A 21,117-nucleotide genomic window follows, 5' to 3' on the forward strand; every position below is an offset into this window, starting at 1 on the left:
TGGATCTGCAGCTGCAGGAACTGGATGCCTGAGTTTTTTGGGAACCACGGCTGGGGCTCAGGCTGGAGCAAGGAGTTCTCTTCCCACCAAAGGTGAAGTGTTGAAGTCACCTCCAGCAGCCTCCAGCCTTCTTCCCACCCAGGAAAACTGTGCAGGTATGTGTGTGTGTGTGTGTGTGTGTGTGTGTGTGTGTGTATGTATGTGTACCAAGGTCTCTCACACCTACAGTGCTTGCTTGCAGCTGACTAGGGCTGCAGCAGGCCACCAGCAGGTAGGGACTGCCACGGTTCACAGACTGTTTTCCAGATAAATGCTGCCTTCCCTATGTCCAGGGCCTGGCAGTTGTCACAGAGATCGGGGACCCTCTAGGCACCTGCCACTAAAATCCTCCTAGGCTCCAGACAGCTTCCTGCCCAAATGTGGTGGTGCTGGGCCCAACTCTGTCAGCCAGGCACCGTTGCCTTGGCAACCCTAGCTAATGAATAGGTATGTAAATGAGGGAGGAATCTATTCTTCACATACCTTTTGTGCTAGGTGCTCTCCACCCTTTGCCAGTCCTGGGGCTGGTAGCGGATGGAGCGGGGAGAGTGGAGTAGAGGGGTTAGGGATGGGTGTGTTTGGCAAAATATTGGGTCACTGTTTTCAGAGCTCACCACACAAAAAATAAAGTAACCTCAATATGGAGAGGGTGAGATTCTCATAAGGGGAGCTGACCTGAAGGCCACCTGATCTGGAGGCCACCTGCGACGTGTCCCTCCGAGGAAAGGCATGAAGTATCTCTGTCACAGGCAGAGAGCCCCAATTTTGGTCGACCTGGGGAGTCAGTCTCCCAGAAAAGGCTAAAGAGACTCACAAGCTGAAGACCCAGGAGAAGACTGGGGGTGTCTGACTCTTGTTCATAATTAAAATCTCCTGAAAATATAAACACAAAACCTGGAGGCAGCAATGTGCACGGAGGAGCAATAAATGCCCCGTGGGGCCAGGACTGTCCCGGGAAAGGCCCTTCTGATGCAGTGATGGGCAGAAACACCCTCTCCTGCACTGCATTTCCATTCTACTCCCACAGGAATTATTGTCCACCTAATTCTGAGGGACTCTGGGGGCAATTTACTTAATTCTATGTTTCCATCCTCTCATCTGGAAAATGAGGACAATAAAAGAACCTATTTCATAAGGAGAGAACGAAATGAGTTAAGCGAGTAAAAGGTGTGGTTTCCCCCTCTAGGATGGACACGCAGGGATACACCCTGTCTGGATTGTATCGTTAAAACCAAAAGAGACAACAGGTTCAAAATGGAGTCACTTGTGTTAAGGACCATGTCACCAAATCAAGACTCCATAGCTAACTCCATTATGTTTTGCAGCCTCTGTGCGGATGCAATCTTAACATCTAGAAGCTGTCTGCCTTACAGACCCTCTATCCTTCACCAGGGTAAGGTGACCTTGCCTCAAACCCTTACTTCCCTCTCTGTCTGATAAGAGCTTTCCCTTTTGTACAACCCACTGAGCTACTTTCCTCTGTGATGGAGAAGAACTGCCAGATGCCTGGATCGTTAAACCAAATCAAGAGCATCTTTACTCTTCACTGGCTTAAATTTTGTGTGACAATATCATAGACCCATACCAAGTGCCTAGAACAATGTGGAGCTCAATTCACATTGGCAGAATCAATGAGTTCTCTGCAAATTCTGAACATGAGGCACAAACGGCACATGGCAGGTAGCTGGGAGAGTCACCCAGCTGTGACTGTACAGAGCACTGGGTGTGGAAGATGGGGTTGTGGGGAAATGTTGGGAACAGGTCTGAGGCCTGGAGATTGCTGGGATTTGGGCAAAGGATAGGGAAGGGGGCCCAGGAATGGGAAGGATTGCCCCCAACAACCCCAGGCTGTTTGGACGAGCTCTGGCCAGAGCAGGGAGAGGAGAGGCATGCTTGGCTGACCTGACACCCCACTGCCTATTCCTGGGGGCTCAGGGCAGCCCCACGCCCTGTATGTAGGCAGGCATTTGTTTCTCCCCCAAGGACTCTTTTACTTTAGTGTCAGCCTCGACAGCTAGAAGCAGGCCGTGCAAGAGAAACCCACAGAAACGAGAGGGAAGGTGCCAGAGCAAGAAGGTGGAGGTCACGCCACACAACAGTCCTTACTAGTCCACAGAGCAAGGGCAAAGCCATGAAATCAGGCTTTCTTTCTCTCTGAACCCACCAGAGCACTGGTGAGCCAAAGAAAGCTAAATGAACAAAACTTCCAGGAAGTGGGGAGAAATTGGGGTCATTGGTGGTAGGAAAAGGACACTGGTGGAGGGATGGGTGTTGGATCATTGTATGACTGAAACTTGATCATGAACAGCTTTGTGGTTTTTTTTTTCTTTTTTGGATCACATCCAGCAATGCACAGGGGTTACTCCCGGCTCTGCACTCACGCAGAGTGAACTCCTGGCGGTGCTCAGGAGACCCCATGGGATGCTGGGAATCGAAACCAGGTTGGCGACGTGCAAGGCAAACACCCTACCTGCTGTGCTAATCGCTCCAGCCCCTCATGAACAGCTTTGTAACTACGAACCTCACAGTGACTTAGTTAAAAAAATTTTTTTTTAATTAAAAAAAGTAAAACCTTCCAGAAAGTGAGAGTCGTTGCTCAGGCAGAGGGTTGGCTGCTCCTTGGGTGGAAGAGGAATCAGCCATCTTGACAGCTGCTGGGCAGACTCATACCTGAGGAGCCAGCGGGGGGGCACTGTGTCCTGAGGACTTGAGTGAGCCACTACCTTGAGCAGGACAGTAGGTGAGCGGGAGAAAGTTCTCCTTCATGCTCCAGGCTTCATGGAGTGTCAGTGCTACCCAAGAGCCAGGAGAGGTGACTGACAGACAGAAAGGCTGCTTAGGACTCAAAAAGCAGGGGCTGCCTTTCCCCCCAGCAGGCGAGGCCGGCTTCTAAGCTGTGGAGGAATCCTTCAGGATGGGAGATGCAGGCTGAAAGTAGACTATAGACCGAAAACAATGGCCACTTAATATCTCTACTGCAAACCACAACACCCAAAAGGAGAGAGAGAGCAAAAGGGAATGCCCTGCCACAGAGGCGGGGTGGGGTGGGGGGAGGATGGGGTGGGGGTGGTGGGAGGGATGCTGGGACCATTGGTGGTGGAAAATGGGCCCTAGTGGAGGGATGAGCACTCAACCACTGTATGACTGAAATGCAAGCACGGAAGTTTGTAAGTCTGTAACTGTACTTCATGGTGATTCACTAATAAGAAACATTAAAAATACATAAATAAAAATAAAAATTAGAAACAAACAAAAAAAGCAGGGGCGGCACTGAAGAAAGACAGATGTCCAGGGACCAGAGGCCAGCCCATTTCAGAAAGCATGACTGGCCATCATCTCTGAAGCATAAAAATCCTGAGGGGTCTCGTCAGAGCCCAGATCCCAGTGAAGACAAGGCCCATGGCACCCTCACTCTCTGACGGAATCATGACAGTCCCAGGAAAGTCTCAGTAAAGCTGCAGCAAAGCCTGAACCAGGCCAACTGTGGAGGAGAGACTGAGACTGCCACTGCTCTGGCAGATGTCCTGACATCTCCAGATGTAAATTTTGATTATTTCAGTCACTTGGGGTTTTTTAATTTGTCTCTGGATTTTACATATGTACATATATATAATATGTATAAATATAGCATCTATCACTGAATAGGAGTCCATGGGGAAAAGTAAGAAAACATAATTGGCAAATCCAAAGAAGAAAACATAACAGAAACAGACCTAAGAGGTGGCCCAGGTGCCTTCCTGGCTGAAGGGACAGAGCACAGGCCTGTCACACTGAAGTCCTGGGGGTGGTCCCCCGTACCACATGCCCCCAGCAAACACTACCCCATGTAGTGTTCACAACAAACCACCACACCACCATCACATTAAAAATAAAGGATAGCACCTCGAGGTAGTGCGTTTGCCTTGCATGCAGCAGGCCCGGGTTCAATTTTTCCATCCCTCTCAGAGAGCCCGGTAAGCTACTGAAAGTATCCCACCTGCATGGCAGAGCCTGGCAAGCTACCCGTGGCGTATTCGATATGCCAAAAACAGTAACAACAAGTCTCACAATGGAGATGTTACTGGTGCCCGCTCAAGCAAATCAATGAGCAACAGGATGACAGTGACAATGACAGTGAGGTGCCCCATATGCTTTAATGGTCAGAATTTAAATACGAAAAAAATGTTGAAGGATCCAGTGGTAAAGATAGAAAATACATGAATAAATGAAAACTTTCTGCATACGCACAGGATATATAAATATGTAATATTTATAAAAGAAGCAAATTAAAGTGCTAGAAACTAAATAAATATAACATAAAAATATGAGGTAGACCTAAAAACTCACTCTATACAATAAAAAAAATCTGTCAGGAAAATGTAATGATTAAAAGAAAAGTAGACGAAGCATTAAAGATCTGAGGAACAGGGGCTGGAGCAATAGCACAGCGGGCAGGGCGTTTGCCTTGCACGCGACTGACCCGGGTTTGATTCCCAGCATCCCATATGGTCCCCCGAGCACCGCCAGGAGTGATTCCTAAGTGCAAAAGCAAAGATCTGAGGAACGATATCAGTCTAACAATTGAGCAGTTGGAGTCTCTGAAAAAAGATGAGAAGATAGGGAGTTGGGCAAAAGAAATACTCAAAGGTAAGCAATAGATTTGCCACAGTCAACAAAAGAACTCAAAATAGAGATCCAAGAACCAAGACAAGCAGCCGCATAAAGGACAGATAGAAAACCATACCTAGATAGCACACACATAGCAAGAAACTTGCAAAAAGTCACAGATACATTAGTAGAGGCCTGGGGAGACAGTTCAATGGAACGGAGAACATGCTTTGCATGCAAAAGTACCAGATTCAATCCTCAACAACATATGGTGCCCCAAGTATCTCCAGGAGCAAGTCTGGAGTATTAAAATAGGAGTCAGCAAGTCTGGAGTATTAAAATAGGATTGGTCACCCCAATCACCACCTGGTGTGATTTCAAAACAAACCAAAAAAAGTCATATTCAGTAGAGAAGATGAAGTATCTAATAAAAGGCAGAACTATTAAAAATAAGTATCGATGCCTCATCAGACAGAATAGAATCACAAAGAAAATTGTGAATCTTCTAAGTTCCCAAAAGAAACAACCTGCTAACCTAGAATCTTTCCATTCCTTAAAAAATGAAGACATAATATATTCTATTCAGACACAACGGCTAAGAGACAGAAATAACCCATGTCCATCAACAGATGAATGGTAAATAAAATGTGCCAGAGACAAACAATGAATATTTTCTAGCCATACAAAGGAATGAGATTTTGATACTCACTACAAAATGCACGAACCTTGAAAAATAGTATGCTAAATTGAATATGCCAATCACACAAAGGAAAAATAATATAATACTATGTGTGAGCAAACATATTTTTAGACATAAATTAGAAAACATTGTTCATAAATTAAAAATAAGTTGAATTTAATCAAAATTTAAAATACTTTTAAATCCAAAGACACTATTAAAAATGAAAATGTGGGATTGGAGAGGTAATACAGTGGGTAGAGCAGTTGTCTCACACACAGCCAATCTGGCTCAATCCCTGGCACTACAATGGTCCCCTGAATCTGCCAGGAGTGATCCCTAAGTACTCCGCCAAGAGTAAACCCTGAGCACAGTTAGGTGTGCCTCCCCAAAAAATGAATATGTAAGAAACAATCTGAAATACTATTTGACAAGGAACTACCCTGGGGGGAAAAAGTGGTTTTTATATTATACATTGGGATATGGCTGTAGTGCTATATATTTATTATTGAAACTCAAATGGAATATTCAAGAACTATCACTGTATCACTGTCATCCAATTGTTCATCGATTTTCTTGAGTGGGCACCAGTAATGTCTCCATTCCTCCCAGCCCTGAGATTTTAGCAGCCTCTCCTTACTCGTCTTTCCCAATGATTAGAGGCTCATTCAGGGCGAGGGGAATGAGACCTATTGTTACTATATTTGGCACATCAAATATGCCATGGGGAGCTTGACAGGCTCTTCCATGCAGGCAACATATAATTCAAGAACTGTACATTTTATAAAAAATGTATACAATGTATTCAAGAACTATACATTTTATCATATTTGATTCCGTATATAATTAAAAAGTAGCACTGTAGCACTGTAAAGTATGCTGGGAAAAATTGAGAGAGAAGATAACAAAACTAAAACTACTAGCACAATTAAAATGCTTGTGTGACTTCTCACCTCAAACTAAATGAATGCCACTAACATCCAAGTCACTAATGGAATTCTTTGAGAAATGTACTATTCATAAGAAAACCTTTATGGAAATCACTGTAACACATATCACTGTCATCCCGTTGCTCATCGATTTGGGAATGATTAGTAAGGAGAGGCTGCTAAAATCTCAGGGCTGGGACGAATGGAGACATTATTGGTGCCTGCTCGAGCAAACTCATGGAAATCAAATTTTAAAAATTAAGCAAACATAAAATATTAAAATCATGAACATGATATATTTACAGAATTAAATATACTATTTATAGTAAAATCATATAAAAATAAAATTTTAAAATAAAGCTAGTACATAGAATTGATATTACAAAGTTATTTTTATAAAATTAAAGGATATTAAAATATAAAAAATGACAAGTTTATATTTATGTGAACATATTTAAAACATCAAGAAATGTGCAATTTCTGAGAACAAATAGAAAAACAAACTCTAAAAGTGATCTATTAAATCATTTTAGTAGATTTGTAAATTATATAAAATCATGTTAAAAATCCATCTATTTCATGTTTGCATGACCTTAGATGTAATGCATGTTCAAATATTTTAAAATGGTAGCCATATAATCACTCCCATACCATGAAAAGAATGAAAGATCCCAATACATACTCATCAAACCTGACACAAAAACATGCTGACCTTGGGAATGTTATCTGGTTCAGCTTCTGTGGAAAATAGTATGGAGAGCTATACAAAAACATGAATAGAATTACCATAAGACCCAGAAAAACAACTTCTTGGCCTCTACCCTTAAAACATAGAAACATTAATTTGAAAGGGTATACGTACACTTATGTTCACCACCACACTTAGGACAAGAGGCAAGATATGGAAACAACCAAAGTAAGGATAAACGTATCAAGAAGTTGTGGTATATATAATAGAATACTATGCAGCTCTAAGAAAGAATAAAATCATGCGATTTGCAGCAGTATGGATGAAACTAAAGGATGTCATGATGAGTGAAGTTAGTCAGAAAGAGAGGGATAGATACAGAATGATCTCTCATTCATGGGACTTAAAGATTAACAGTAAGGTAATAATAAAGGGCCAAAGGCAACACCACAGGAGAACTGATCCACACAATTGAGTGGTGGGAAGAAGTGAAAGGGAACAGTCCTTGGGGTCCAGGGAAGAGAGATGGATACACTGGTTATGGGTGTAGAGTTATAATTATGTGCACAAGAAACCATTATTAACAATACTGTAAACTATAGAATGTTAAACAAAAAAACTTAAAAACCTGCTAACCTGGAAAAACAAAACCATTGAATCCATTATTTTATGATTATGCAAAAATCTAAATTTAAAATAGATACTCATCAGACATAACAGGATATTGTGAGAAAACTCATGCTAAGGAGAACTCATCTTTAAGGTATAGGATTTTCTAAAATTGTATTTAATCCAATTAAATAATGTATCTCTTTAATAGGATTAATTTTAAAGCCTCTATAATTATCTCAATAGATTAGCCAGAGCTATAAAGCAGCCATTTAAAAAGAAAAAAAGTAAACTAAGAATTACCTTACATCTCAATGTTTGAGATGGGCAACAATGCTTGAGATGGGCTCAAGGGATATTGTTATTAAAATCAGAAAAAAACAAATAATTTAAAATGAATGAATTCAAAATAGAACTATGAATAATAAAAGGAAAACTACTCAGCATAGGGCAAGAAACTTCAGGGAGAATTTTCACAGGTATTCCACACATAAAGAAACAATCAGTTCTCCTCAATTTTTTTCTAGGTAGCTTTTAAAAATTCCATTGCACCACCCATTCTCTACCTACCTGCATAGGAAGGGGATTTATCGGGTGTCCTGCAACCATCTCTGTGGAAGCCCTGTCTGACCTCGAAAAAGACTTAGGCAATCTGCTCAGCCTTTCCTCAGAACTCTAGGAGATCCGTCAAGGATGTTGGGATCCAAAGCAATGCCAATTATCCCAGACCTCAACACCTGCCTGGCTCGCCAATAGATTTACCAAAGCCTGTGTGAAAAGCACCTAGTTTATGTCTTGAAATCACTGCACTGTCACATGAATCAAATTAGAAAAGTGACAAGGAAAATAAAACAACAGAATAAGCATTTGTTTGCAGAAATAAAACCCAGTGATGGCTCAGTCAGTTGTTTCTACTTTCTGGGTTTACTTCCAAGGGTGTTTATTTTAATTTTCCAACGCGCTGTCTGTTCTCAGAACACATTTTATGTGTTTAAATATAAATTTAAAAATTCTCCATAGTAATCAAGTGGATAGTAGTAATATCAGAAAAACAGAAGGCTGAAAGAAAACGAGAGTGGAAAGCTGGAACACGTCTATTGGGAGCAAAGATGGAGATCACAGCCCAGGATCTAGCTCTGAAGAGACACTGCCACGCAGATGGGGCTAAAGCAAAATGCCTTTCTGGGGTTGAAGTACATCACTGGGAGCAAAACTCAGTCCAAAAATGGAGAGTAAAAGATAGACACAAAGAACCCTAACAGTAAGACACAAACCACTTCCACCATAATTATCAATGATAACCCAGGAAGGGAGTCAGGCTGGAGAGAGCTGACACTTCACAGATGAGCACTTCGCCCTAAGCAAACAGACCACTCACTAGGAAAACACTGTAGTCAGTCTTAAGCTTCTTTACATGATCAGACCACAAATATCATGGAGCAGTAATCAGGGAGTATGAAAAAAAAAAAAGTCTTGAACCCAATCTGCTTAGAGATGTTCTACGCTATTGAGCTATCTCTCTGGTGCCCTAACCCAAGCATGTGTAAAGGGAAAGACACAGACTAATGTACAATACTTAGAAGACTCCAGGCCACGGTAAAGGTTCTGGGAAAAAAAAAAGATGTTTTGTCAGCTTTGTGCCAGAACAAGTGCATGTTAATTAAAATGAGAAGCAGAAAATTAGCTAAATGCATTGAAATCCCACGAAGTTCCCAGGCAAAATAAGTTCTTCTGGTGTGGTTATAAAATAGGTAATATTCTTTAAAATGGAAAACAATACAAACTGCCAAAGGGTGGACATATTGGTAGCAAAAATATGAAATTAAGAAAGAGGAGAACACTGGATTTCTCATCTTTCATAAACAAAAGTATAGTACTATGACCTGTCATTGATGTCACAGTAAAGCTCACAAAAATCTCCTGGCTCTTATTAAAATCAGTGAAAGGGAAGTATCTAATGCACAAACCACTGAGAGGGGGCTGGAGCGATAGCACAGCGGGTAGGGCATTTGCCTTGCACGAAGCTGACCTGGGTTCAATTCCCAGCATCCCATACGGTCCCCCGAGCACCGCCAGGGGTAATTCCTGAGTGCATGAGCCAGAACTAACCCTGTGTATCGCTGGGGGTGACCCCTCTCCAAAAAAGAAAAAAAACAACAAAACCACTAAGAGGATGATAGGTTTCATATTTATATTAGATTTATTTTATCTTTGTATTTAAATATAAAATTTATATTTGAAGGCCCAGGTTCAGGACCCAGGAGTAGCCCAGTGGTTCCTAGCACAGGCCTTGCAAACATAAGGCCCGGGGGTCGGTCCCTGATGTTGCCATGAGCTCAGTCTCAAGGCTTTGCTCTGGGTGCCTGGCAGCTCTTCTGCACGTGACATCCAGCAGCATCAGTGATTCCTGGTGGTGTCACAGAGAGATGTGTGCAAGAATCAGTCACAATGGACGAAGTCATAAGTGGACGCAGCCTCCAATGATTCCCACCGAGAAACAGGTCTGAGCATAACAAACAGCCTGGCATTTCTGTTACCATCCACCTTTGTCACTGCAGCAACAACAAAGTAAAATAAAATTCTTAAAAACTTTCTAGATTCCCCAAGCAAACTGTAGTCACAATGGAAGACAAACAGTAAGAGTTCATGAAACCAGAATAAAGCAAAATGACAAGATTAAGAGCAACCAAAAACCTTTCTTGCCAATAAAAAAATGAGTCTCAGAATAATTAAACATGAAAGCAATGGCACACGTAGTGTGAAAATCTTCCCCCTAAGACTCTGACACAGCAAGGGCAGGATGCCTTTGCACTGAGCTCCCGAAGCAGCCCAAGGACCTGTAAATACCGCAAGAACCACACAGAAAAATAAAGGTTACACAAACATCGCAAAAAGGTTAGGTGGCAAAATCCACAGAAAGTAAAAGCTTAACTTAGAGGCCCTCAAAGGATATTTAAATTTGTAAAAGGTAAAATCCACTAAGACAAAGCACTGGAAAATTAAAACAAGAGCCTGTTGGAAGTAAACTGAGGAAGCAATGTGGCAACATGGGAGACTTCAACACACCACAGTAATCTATCTCAGATAAAATAAACAGAATAAGGGGGTCAAGAAGATGACATAATATAAAGATAACTTGTGCACATACATGCGAGCTTGAGAGCTAGGAACATAAAGTTCATTTTATTCTAGGTTACAAAGAAAATCCTAGCAAATAGCAGATCCTAGCAAATATTTATTTTCCACAAAGCAATAAAAATAGAAAATTCAAATGCAAACTAAAAACTTAAAACCCCAGCAATGTGGAAATTATAAAATACTCCCGGAAAAAAAATTTCCAGGGTAAATTAAAAATAGGAGAAAATATTATATAGAAAACAGTGAAACAATTAAAACAATCTATCAAAGTTTGGAAGATATTACTAAAGCTCTTCTCAGTGACAAACTTCTTGTCTTAGTTGCCTTAATTATTAAATAATAAAGTTATTTAAAACATAGTCTGCTGACGGTGCTAACAATAATATCAGACAAAACAAAATAGAAACAAAATTACAGGGAAAAATACAAAAATACCCCACAAAGGCCAGGAGGTACCTCAGCAGCAAAGTGCATGCCTTACATATATGAGCTTTGAATTCGATTCAGCACTGCAAAAACGGGCTGGAGTGATAGCGCAGCGGGTAGGGCGTTTGCCTTGCATGCGGCCGAGCCGGGTTCAATTCCTCTGGCCCTCTCGGAGAGCCTGACAAGCTACCAAGAGTATCTCACCCTTACAGCAGAGCCCGGCAAGCTATCCGTGGCATATTCGATATGCCAAAAACTGTAACAAGTCTCACAATGGAGACACTGCTGGTGCCCACTCGAGCAAATCGATGAGCAACGGGATGACAGTGACAGTGACTGTGATATTGCAAAAACAACCAAACACACAAATGAACACCTGTCTCCAAAAACATCCACAACTGGAAAAAAGGAATGAAGAATGGCCGCATAATAGTGAAAGATCTCCTCGCCATCAGCCACAGGTCCATTTGGACAGTAGCAAAGCCCAGAGGAACCATGCCAGTTCCTTAAGGTGCTAAAGACTCAGTCCCTTAAGGTAGTAGAGACTCAGTCCCTTAAGGTGGTAGGGACTGTGGCATCAGTCCTGCCTCCAGGTCCTGCCCTGGCTGCTCAATGCCACCACATGACTGCAATGAAAGAATGCCAAACTACCTAATATTTTGAGAGGGAAAATGTGGTTTTAAAATATGCGATTTCCTGCTTTACAAAGTAATGTGTGAGCCAATGAAAATATGGTTAAGGCTTGTATTTGGCTGGTAGACTGCAAGTATGCAACTTCCGATTTAGATTACTTCAGTCAGCTTGAATCAATTTCAGTATTTTATACTTTCCAGAAAAATCTCTATTGCATGTAGATGTTAAAATCTATTCAGACAAATTGTGTCAAATATCCTGATAATAAATCTCCCTTTTATTACATTTCTAATTTCTCCTAATTATAACTCTCATGCCATTTTTGTCAACTTATTACTTTTTGTCTTAAAATAATAAAATTTCAGACTTGTTCAGTAAATCAAATGGTTTCTGGCTTTGCTTTAATTTTTTTAACTTTCAAGTGCGTTGGGTTTCCAATTCAAACTTTTGTTATTAATTTCTGATTTACCACACTGTAGTTAAATATTATGCCTGGTAAATTTATTCTTTGGAATTTAATGGCCTGAGACAATAATTTTTGGGGACTATTTGAAAATCATGTTGCATTGAGATGATGATGATGATTTTCAAATCATCATCGAAAATCAGATGGGCGGACACGTAATGCGATTTAGAGACAACCGCTGGACTAGAGCTGTTACTGACTGGATTCCATGGGATGTCAAAAGACCGAGTGGCCGCCCACCTATAAGATGGTCAGAATTCTTTGTCAAGACTCTGAATGAATGGTTTGAGGCTTTTCGTGTTCCTGGAATGCTAGCAGACGCCACTGGGCTACACTAGCAGGTGACAAATGGAGACATTACTGGCACCTGCTCGAACAAACCAATGAACAACGGGATGACAAGTGATACAAGTGATTTGAAAATCACTTGCAAAGACAACGGGCAGATGGTGGACAAAAACGTACCCTTGGACTCCTAACAACAGAGCAAAGGTTAACTAGGGGGAGGAGCTGAATGGATGCAGGAGGGACTGAGGTGGATGAACTAACACTACTATAAAAAAATAAATATAAAACATTTAAAAGGCCTCTTTTAAAAAGTCATGAAATCAGATAGACATTTAGTCTGTTGTACACATTCAGTGTCTTTAAATTCTATTATTTAGTTTTATCTACTGAACCAACCTGCAATGAATCTATAAATGCTGCCACAGCCACAATTCTTCTTTTCCCCACTATTTGTGGTTTTTCTAAAAGTTCTCCCTGAGATAAAAGTTTCGCAATGAATGTGACATTCAAATCTAAAAAGGAAAAAGTCCAAACTCACCATTAGTGTCATTCCCCAAACAGTTGCAGTTCCATTTCTTCCGGGCACGGAACTGGATTAACCTTCCCAGCATGCCTCGATGTACTTATTTTAGCTCATGAAATGAGAATGGAAGCGGCAAGAACTTCCAAGCCCATGGAACAATTCTCTTCGTCTCTTTTTCCTTGGCCCGCATGAAAGCCCAAATAGGAAGCTCCTCTTTGCTAGGACTCTGAGGCCAGCCCATAATGACACTCATGTGAGTTAAGTCTTGCATCAAACCATGAGTATTTGGATAAATTATTTATTACCGCTGCAGAAATTGGCTTGTCATTACTGAATCCTCACTGCACCTGCCCCTACCACCCCCAGAGCTTTTAGCTCAGCCCCAGCCACACACACACACACACACACACACACACACACACACACACACACACAATTGTTAATCTGAGAAAGGAAACAGAAACAGATAACCAATCACCACAGAAGAACTATTTCCTCTCACTTATAAGGCAAAGCAGTGCTCACTCATCCCCATGTTATTAGCAATGACCTATTAAGCTCAATACCAGTCAGGATGCTCAGAAAGAAGCACTCCTGATTCTGTTTGGGGCAAGGTTGGCCAAAGAGAAATAATATTTATGTTAAGAAAGCTGCCATGAAGGTTGAGAATGTTAAGAATTTTTAACAGGTTCTTATCTTTCACAGAGTACTCTCACTGGGAGGAATTCCTCATGGTTTCTGTTTCTCAGATGATATAGAATACAAGGAGGAAATACACTTCTTAAGTTGAAGTCTGAGATTGATTTGCTTATCTCTGATCTTAAGCAAAGCCCACCACTTCTTGCTAGGGAAAAATGGGACGCTGGTATGTTCCGAGTGCGTTGCCATTGCCATTAGTTAAATATCTGCAGTTTCCTGGGATGAACGGATTACTGAAAGTCAAGCTTCGGGAGACCGTGCAGCCACCGTGACTGACTCTCTGGGGTCTCTGCAGACATTAGGGGCTCCGGTGTGTGTGTGTGGGGGGGGTAGCTCTGCACAACTCTGAGAGCAAACAGAAAGCTCGGGCCCCTCAAGGGGATTACCCCATAGCTGGAAGCCTGCTTTATGAGCAGAGGGGCGAAGGCAGATGGAATAGAGAAGGGATCACTAAGGAAATGATGGCTGGAGGAACCAGTTGGGACGGAGATGCATGCTGAAAGTAGATAATGGCCCAAACGTGATGACCTCTCAGTGTCTGTGTTGCAAGCCATAATGCCCAAAAGTAGACAGAGAGTATGGGGAATATTGTCTGCCATAGAGGCAGGGGGAGGGTGGGAAAGGGGGGTTGTGCCAGGGATATTAGTGGTGGGGAATGTGCACTGGTGGAGGGATGGGTGTTTGATCATTGTGTTATTGTAACCCAAACATGAAAGCTTGTAACTATCTCACAGTGATTCAATAAAATTAAAAGAGAGAGAGAGAGAGAGAGAGAGAGAGAGAGAGAGAGAGAAGAAAAAAGAAAAAAAAAAAGAAAGCTCGGGCCTCGAAATCCATCTCAGCTAGAACCACAGAGGGTGAGCACTTCTAGAGTAGCCCTGGAGAATCACTAACTTCTCAACAACTGCAAGGAAGACCCCCTGCCAAATTATGTAGTGAGATTATAAACGGAAACCACAGATGCAGATGTCTCTTGTTTGGAATGGATGAGAAAGGCCTGGGGCTTTTCTAAGACGGGGCTTTTCCAGACTTCCATGGAGACCTTGATAAGATGTAGAAAATCAAGGGATTGTATGTCCTCGAAGTCCTCTCTGCATGCTTCTGGGGACAGAAAAGATCAGCTTGAAGCTAGAGTCCAGGGAGACCTAGCTGAAGCAGCTTCCTTGGAAGGGGCCGCCTGCCTTCAAAGTGAGTTGCACTTTGCTCTGAAACCCAGGGCAGGTTTTCATCAGAACTAGAAGTCCAGGAGAAGGAGGAGTTCCAAGTCCATATGCAACAGAATAGGAAGTGGCAAGATGTGGTTAGTTTATACCAGTGTAAACCTGGGAGGGAGGCCTGGCAGTGGATTCCGGGGAGTTAAACAAGGGAAGTAACGTAGTATTGGTGGAGGGCACATTTCTGTTACTGACTCGAGCAGCTAAAACTGGCTCCAACAATCTGGTCCTTTTGCTAAAACTTGTATTCAGCGCCAACTGCCAATAAAATTAGATGGCAGAACTTTCCTGGCATTAATGGAGAAGAAGGGATTGCTGATTGCTGAGAAAGACAGGAATGTTGGAGGGAATTTGTCATCTACAATCATTCTACATCCCATGAGGCTCTAAAAGGCCTCTCTCCTCACTTGTGCAAAGAGCAACCCATGCCACATCTTTTTATTTTATTTTTTAAAAAAATTTTTATTGAATTACCACGTGGAAAGTTACAAAGCTTTCAGGCTAAAGTCTCAGTTATACAACACCCATCCCTTCACCAGTGCACATATTCCACCACCAAGAACCCACAGTAAACCTTCCCCCCACTCCGCCTGTGTAGCTGATAAATTTCACTTTACTTTTACTTTCTCTTTATTTTGATTACATTCAATATTTCAACAAAAAACTCACTATTATTGTTTGGCATTTCCCAACCCCCCCCAATAAAGTTGGACCTGCTGGAAAAGAAGCATTTGATAACTTGTTTTACATTGCTGAGAGTGAAGAGGTATGAGGTCATGCGGCCACAATAGCGCCATGCCACACCTTTGCTTCATATGCTCTGTGCCAAGCCAGGCTTGTCTCATAGGAGGCATGAGGATGACTTGGGCAGTGACTGGAATTTCTTTATCTGGCAAAGGTGACTGCAAAGACTACTCACAATGGCTCTCTGTAATGAAACTCCCACACACAGTTGAGAAAGCTCTAGGAAATGGCATCGCTTTTCAGCGTCCTCCTGTCACCCACGAGGACCCAGATCCAGTAGGATCACAAGAGAAGATTATATGCACAAGCTACATGGCTAAGATTTCACAGTCACTGAGTTCATACCAGTGGTCTGAGGGCTAAGTCAATTGAAAACCTTGTACTTCATTTTTCTCATCTATGGAATGCAGATTATTACAGTACGTAAGTTTACAAAAAAGACTCAGAAGGAGCCCCTGGGGTGGACTCTACTCTTAACTCGTACAATTGCCCGAGTCTTGGGTTGGGGGACTGGGGAGGAAGGGCAGTTATCATCATCATTAACCTCAAAGTTAGATCAAAGGACATTCAGGAACAATTCATTCACCCGAGGAGGAGCTTGATGCCAACCATTTTCACTCCCAAATGCAAACATTTGGAGATACTTTCCTGTAACTGAAGGAATTACTGAAGCTAAGATGCTCCAGAATCTTAGCTCTGAGAATTAACCTCCTGACATTACAAATCCCATGCCCTGAGCTTGTAGCAGGAAACTCAGGAGAGGCCCCGGTGCTGCACCCACAGGAAAGATGGTCCAGGAGCTCAGAGGATGCTGGGTTGGGTTTGTTTCCTATCTCTCTGGCTGAGCCCCAGGCGATGTGTCTACCACACAGAGGTGTGCATGAATTCTGGGACCAATTAAAGGGAGAATCGGATCGTGTTCAAGTGAGTCCCCAGGTACAGCTGACCCTGCTGGCCCCTGGACCGTAGCTGGAGGATCGGGGAAACGGAGACCCTGCTTTCAGGCCAGGCTGATGGGCACCTGACTACGCAGGGTTTGCTTCCTTCATCCAAGGTCAGAGGTCAAGCAGAGGCCACCTCCTCCTGCTTTCTCGCTGAGACCACAGACTTGAGGATTTCTCAAGAGCTTGAGGTTTTCCTTTTAACCCAAGTTCCTAACCTACTGAGATTCCCTTTCCCACCACCTCCTTCCCGCTGGGAGCAGCTGCAGGGATCACAGAGCTGCTGGGAGCAGATAGGGTGTGGTCGAACAGCCTTTCTCAGTCGGCTTTTACCAAAGGGCTCAAGGAGCTACTCTGAGGGTGACTCTTTGATTTATTCTTCTGAAGGATGGTGCACGGTTAGTCCCTGGGACGTGCTGGGAAGAAGTTAATGGCAATGTGTTAAGGAAGATTCTTAGAGCACATGTCTGAAATGTCTGCAGAGGCCTCAGTGGGAAGGCTGTGGCTTCCGGAGCTGGGCTGCGGGAAGGGCCCTCACTGCCCCGGAAACCAGAGGGTGGTTCCCAACTAGGGTTGGGGCAACCATCTCCTTTGCTGCAGAGGCTAATACAGGAAAAGCGGACCGAAGCATTAGGAGATGCAGAACCAAGTCAGATTTCAAGAAAGGACCACTACCAACCTGGATCAACTTAGACAAGAGGCATCATCCATTGCCCTGATGCTGGTATGAACCACCAGTGGCCCACTACTTGAATGTGGCTTAATTAACACAAACTGCAACGCTAGTGTCAATGTGTTGACAGGTTCAGCTGTGAAGACCCGGGCACGCATGCACACACACACACACACACACACACACACACACACACACACACACACACAGTGGTTCCGGCATTGTAGGCGCATGGGCCACAAGCCAGGAGAGCATTCCCAGGCTCGTCGACCTGCCCTTTGCGTGGCCCTCTGGGAAGCTCCACAGCTAACTGGAAGTGTCTGGCTCGGGCAGTGGCCTCCAGGAAACCAGGCATGCTCCCAGATCCAGGGAGGGTACTGTTACATGTGGACCCAGCGTGACATCCCACACTCCCAAGGAATCCTAATGAAAGCCTCCTGTGTGGACTCGGGTTACCCAGACACACTCAAGCAAATTCCAGCAGGGCCGCTTGCCCAAGGGATGATCTCAGGGGCAGGCGAATCAGCAGGAACCCCAGAAAGAGAAGATGGGTGGGGGCCCAATGCGCCCTTGATCCCAGCCAGCCAGGATGGACAGAAGCGTCCCACCTCCTCTGCTGTCACCGATTTGGCTATGTGGACCCAGAGGAATATCTAACCACATTACAGCTTAGAACCGAACGTTGTAGCCCAAACTTTTGTTTTTTGTTATGTTTTGTTTTGTTTTTCGCTTTGAAAATCAGCCCCATAAAACTCTGGGTCACTCTACGAGTTTCACACCAAAGAGAAGCTTAATCAGGCAGGGCTGAGTCTCTGAGGAGGATCCCCAGTTACAGAAGCTGGAAGGAAGGATATAATTAGAATCGGGCTTTTTTTTCCCTCCCTCTATTAACAGAACAGATCACAAGACATCACTAAGAGACACTCAGGGAACCGGTCGGTCGATAGCCAGGAGTTAGTTCCCAGAAATTTCAGCCACCAACTCTCATTTACAAATCATATCAAGACTCATGTTTCAGCATGGGCTTGGCTATTTCTCACGCGTTCATTCACACAGTCAATGGCCCTGCACAGAAGCAGTTTTCCTTCCTGGGTTCCTACATCCACTGTGAGGCAGTGACACAAAACCTTGAGGACAATGCACTCCAAAGGAAAATAAACATGTTTTTTTATCTCAGGGGACACCTTGAAAGAGCCAAAGACTTGGGCTTTTGTTAAAGGAACTAAGAGAAATTCTCTACAAGTAGTGTCTCTACAAATGCTACAAATTCTGTCTTTCAGCTTTTGGTGTTGAGAATAAAGTGCAGATTTAACTGATGAAATCTGAAGCTTCCTGTATTTGTTTGGGGCAACACCTGGAAGTGTTCAGGACTTCCTTCTGGCTCTGTGCTCAGGGATCACTCTCAGCAAAGCTTAGGGAACAATACGTGGGCAGGGTTTGAACCTGGCTCAACTGTGTGTAAGGCAAATGACCCACCCAGGGTTCAAACTCACTGGCCTGAACTTAAAGCTTCTCGGAGCTCCATCTCAGGTGGAACTACAGCTTGAGACTGATGAGTCCCTTGGACACCACCACTGCAAAAATGCCTTAGAAATCCCAGCTCCCCAGGAAGCCTGGGAGCTTTCAAGAATGGCAGAACTTGGGGTTAGGGGGATGCATCCATTCACACTGACCAGGCAGATTTTTGAGGACTTCAGTAACTTCCTCCAGTCCCAGCAACTTTTCATTCAATGTGTCTAATTTTGATACTGGTAGCCGGGGACTAGGCTTTACCATAGAACACGTGAAAGGAGAATCAAACCCTCTGTCCAAACACGGAGATACAGATGAAGAGTTTCATTGTTTGAAGGGTGGAGCTGTTTTCCTGTAAATATATCTCTAAAATGATGGGTGGAGGGACAAGGGAAGATAGGTTTGCTTGGCCCCCACTTTTCTGAAATGCACTGTCACTGTCACTGTCATCCCGTTGCTCATCGATTTGTTCGAGCGGGCACCAGTAACATCTCTCATTGTGAGACTTATTGTTGCTGTGTTTGACATATCCAATATGCCACGGGGAGCTTGCCAGGCTCTGCCGTGCGGGCGAGATACTCTTGGTAGCTTGCCAGGCTCTCCGAGAGGGGTGGAGGAATCAAACACAGGTCGGCCACATGAAAGGCTAATACCCTACTGCTGTGCTATTGCTCCAGCTAAAATACACAGCTATGGCAAGTCCGACTGCAGAGACAGTGAGTCCCAGTCTAGCAGAGTTGCAAGAATAAGGCTGGGACAGCTCCCTTCTCCTGAAGGCCTGGCCAGAGCATCACCTGAGCCAGAGAGGACCTTGCACTGGAGGATGCTGCCCTGGAGGATGGTGCTGGTCCTCACCACCATCTCCTCACCCTGATTATCATCCTTCCCCCTCACCCAGCAGGACAGAATGTGGGGGTCACAGGACAGCTGACGACAGGGCAAAGGATAGGATGTACCATGACCAAAAGTTCCTTCAGAATCAGGTGAGTGACTCTGATGTGCTTCTGGCAGTTGCTTGCCCAGGCGGCGTTCCTTCAGCAAAAAGGGAGTGCAAAAGAAAAGCTCAAGAAGACCGAATCTGGAATGGAAGGTGTCAACTTGAAGCTGAGTCAAAGAATCCACAGCGGACTTCATGGTCTACAATGCTGTTTGTGTGAGTTGACCGGCAGAGGCAGAGCCTCTGAAAAAATATATTAGTGGTTTCCTCAGACCTGGAGAGGTCGGAGTGTTGAGGGATTGAGAGATGATTGCCTACAGGGACAGGGGTTCTACAGAGAGTGGTGAGAAAGTATCCTAAAATTCATTTCAGCACTCACTATTATGGAAACACCCTGCCAGTCACTGAGTCTCACAGGCCAGCGGGGGAGGGGGGTGGACTTCAGGATACATGATTCCCATTTCAAGAAAGCTGATGAAAAGATTTCTTTCAGTGATCCACCAGTCTGCCTCCTATCTCGTGCTGGTATCACTGTCACTGTCATCCCGTTGCTCATCGATTTGCTCGAGCGGGCACCAGTAACGTCTCCATTGTGAGACTTGTCGTTACTGTTTTTGGCATATCGAGTATGCCACAGGTAGCTTGCCAGTCTCCACCAAGATATTCTCAGTAGATTGACAGGCTCTCCGAGAGGGACGGAGGAATCAAACCCGGGTCGGCTGCACGCTAGGCAAATGCCCTACCCGCTGTGCTATATCTTGTGCTGGTGATCGTAGAATCCTCCCTAGGGCCTGTGGCTCTGAGGAACATTGCTCGCAAAACCCTGTTTAGATCCAAATTCACTCTTCAAAGATAAACCAAGACACAAAGCTTTGACTGGCTGGTGTCCTTTCAAGCTCAAGGCCCCACCGATGCGCTGGAGTTCAACTCAGGGAAAGGAGGGGGACACCAAGTGCTCACCGTCCATGTCCAGACGCTGCATGATGATGGCCAGCTCCACCTCACTCGGCATGTACCCCAGGGAGCGCATGGCCATTCCCAGCTCCTGCTTAGAGATGAAGCCGTTCCCATCTCGGTCCAGTACCCGAAAGGCCTCTCGGATTTCTGCAAAGAAAAAGCAGAGTGTCCAATGGTCACATAACTTGGCTTGTCAAGATCAATGATTTGAACATTATTCCTAACCTTTTAAGAGTGATATGTCAAGGGCTGGAGCGATAGCACAGCGGGTGGTCATTTGCCTTGCACATGGCCAACTCGGGTTGGATTTTCAGCATCCCATATTGTCCCCCAAGCACCGCCAGGAGTGATTCCTGAGTGCAGAGCCAGGAGTAACCCCTGAGCATCACTGGCTTGTGACCCATAAAAAGCAAAAACAAAACAAAACAAAACAAA

At 43.9% G+C, this 21,117-nt stretch overlaps 1 protein-coding gene across 4 annotated transcripts in view; it reads right to left on the reverse strand.

Moving 5' to 3' along the window:
• CALN1 (calneuron 1) overlaps positions 1–21,117 on the reverse strand; it is a 554,332-nt gene that overhangs the window by 220,088 nt on the left and 313,127 nt on the right. For all 4 annotated transcript variants that reach the window (XM_055134277.1, XM_055134280.1, XM_055134281.1 and 1 more), the window contains one exon: positions 20,686–20,829. In XM_055134277.1, the coding sequence (XP_054990252.1) occupies positions 20,686–20,829 (144 nt within the window). The remainder of the gene's footprint in view (positions 1–20,685; positions 20,830–21,117) is intronic.

The sequence above is a fragment of the Sorex araneus genome, chromosome 4, assembly GCF_027595985.1.
Source record: "Sorex araneus isolate mSorAra2 chromosome 4, mSorAra2.pri, whole genome shotgun sequence".
Taxonomy (NCBI): domain Eukaryota; kingdom Metazoa; phylum Chordata; class Mammalia; order Eulipotyphla; family Soricidae; genus Sorex; species Sorex araneus.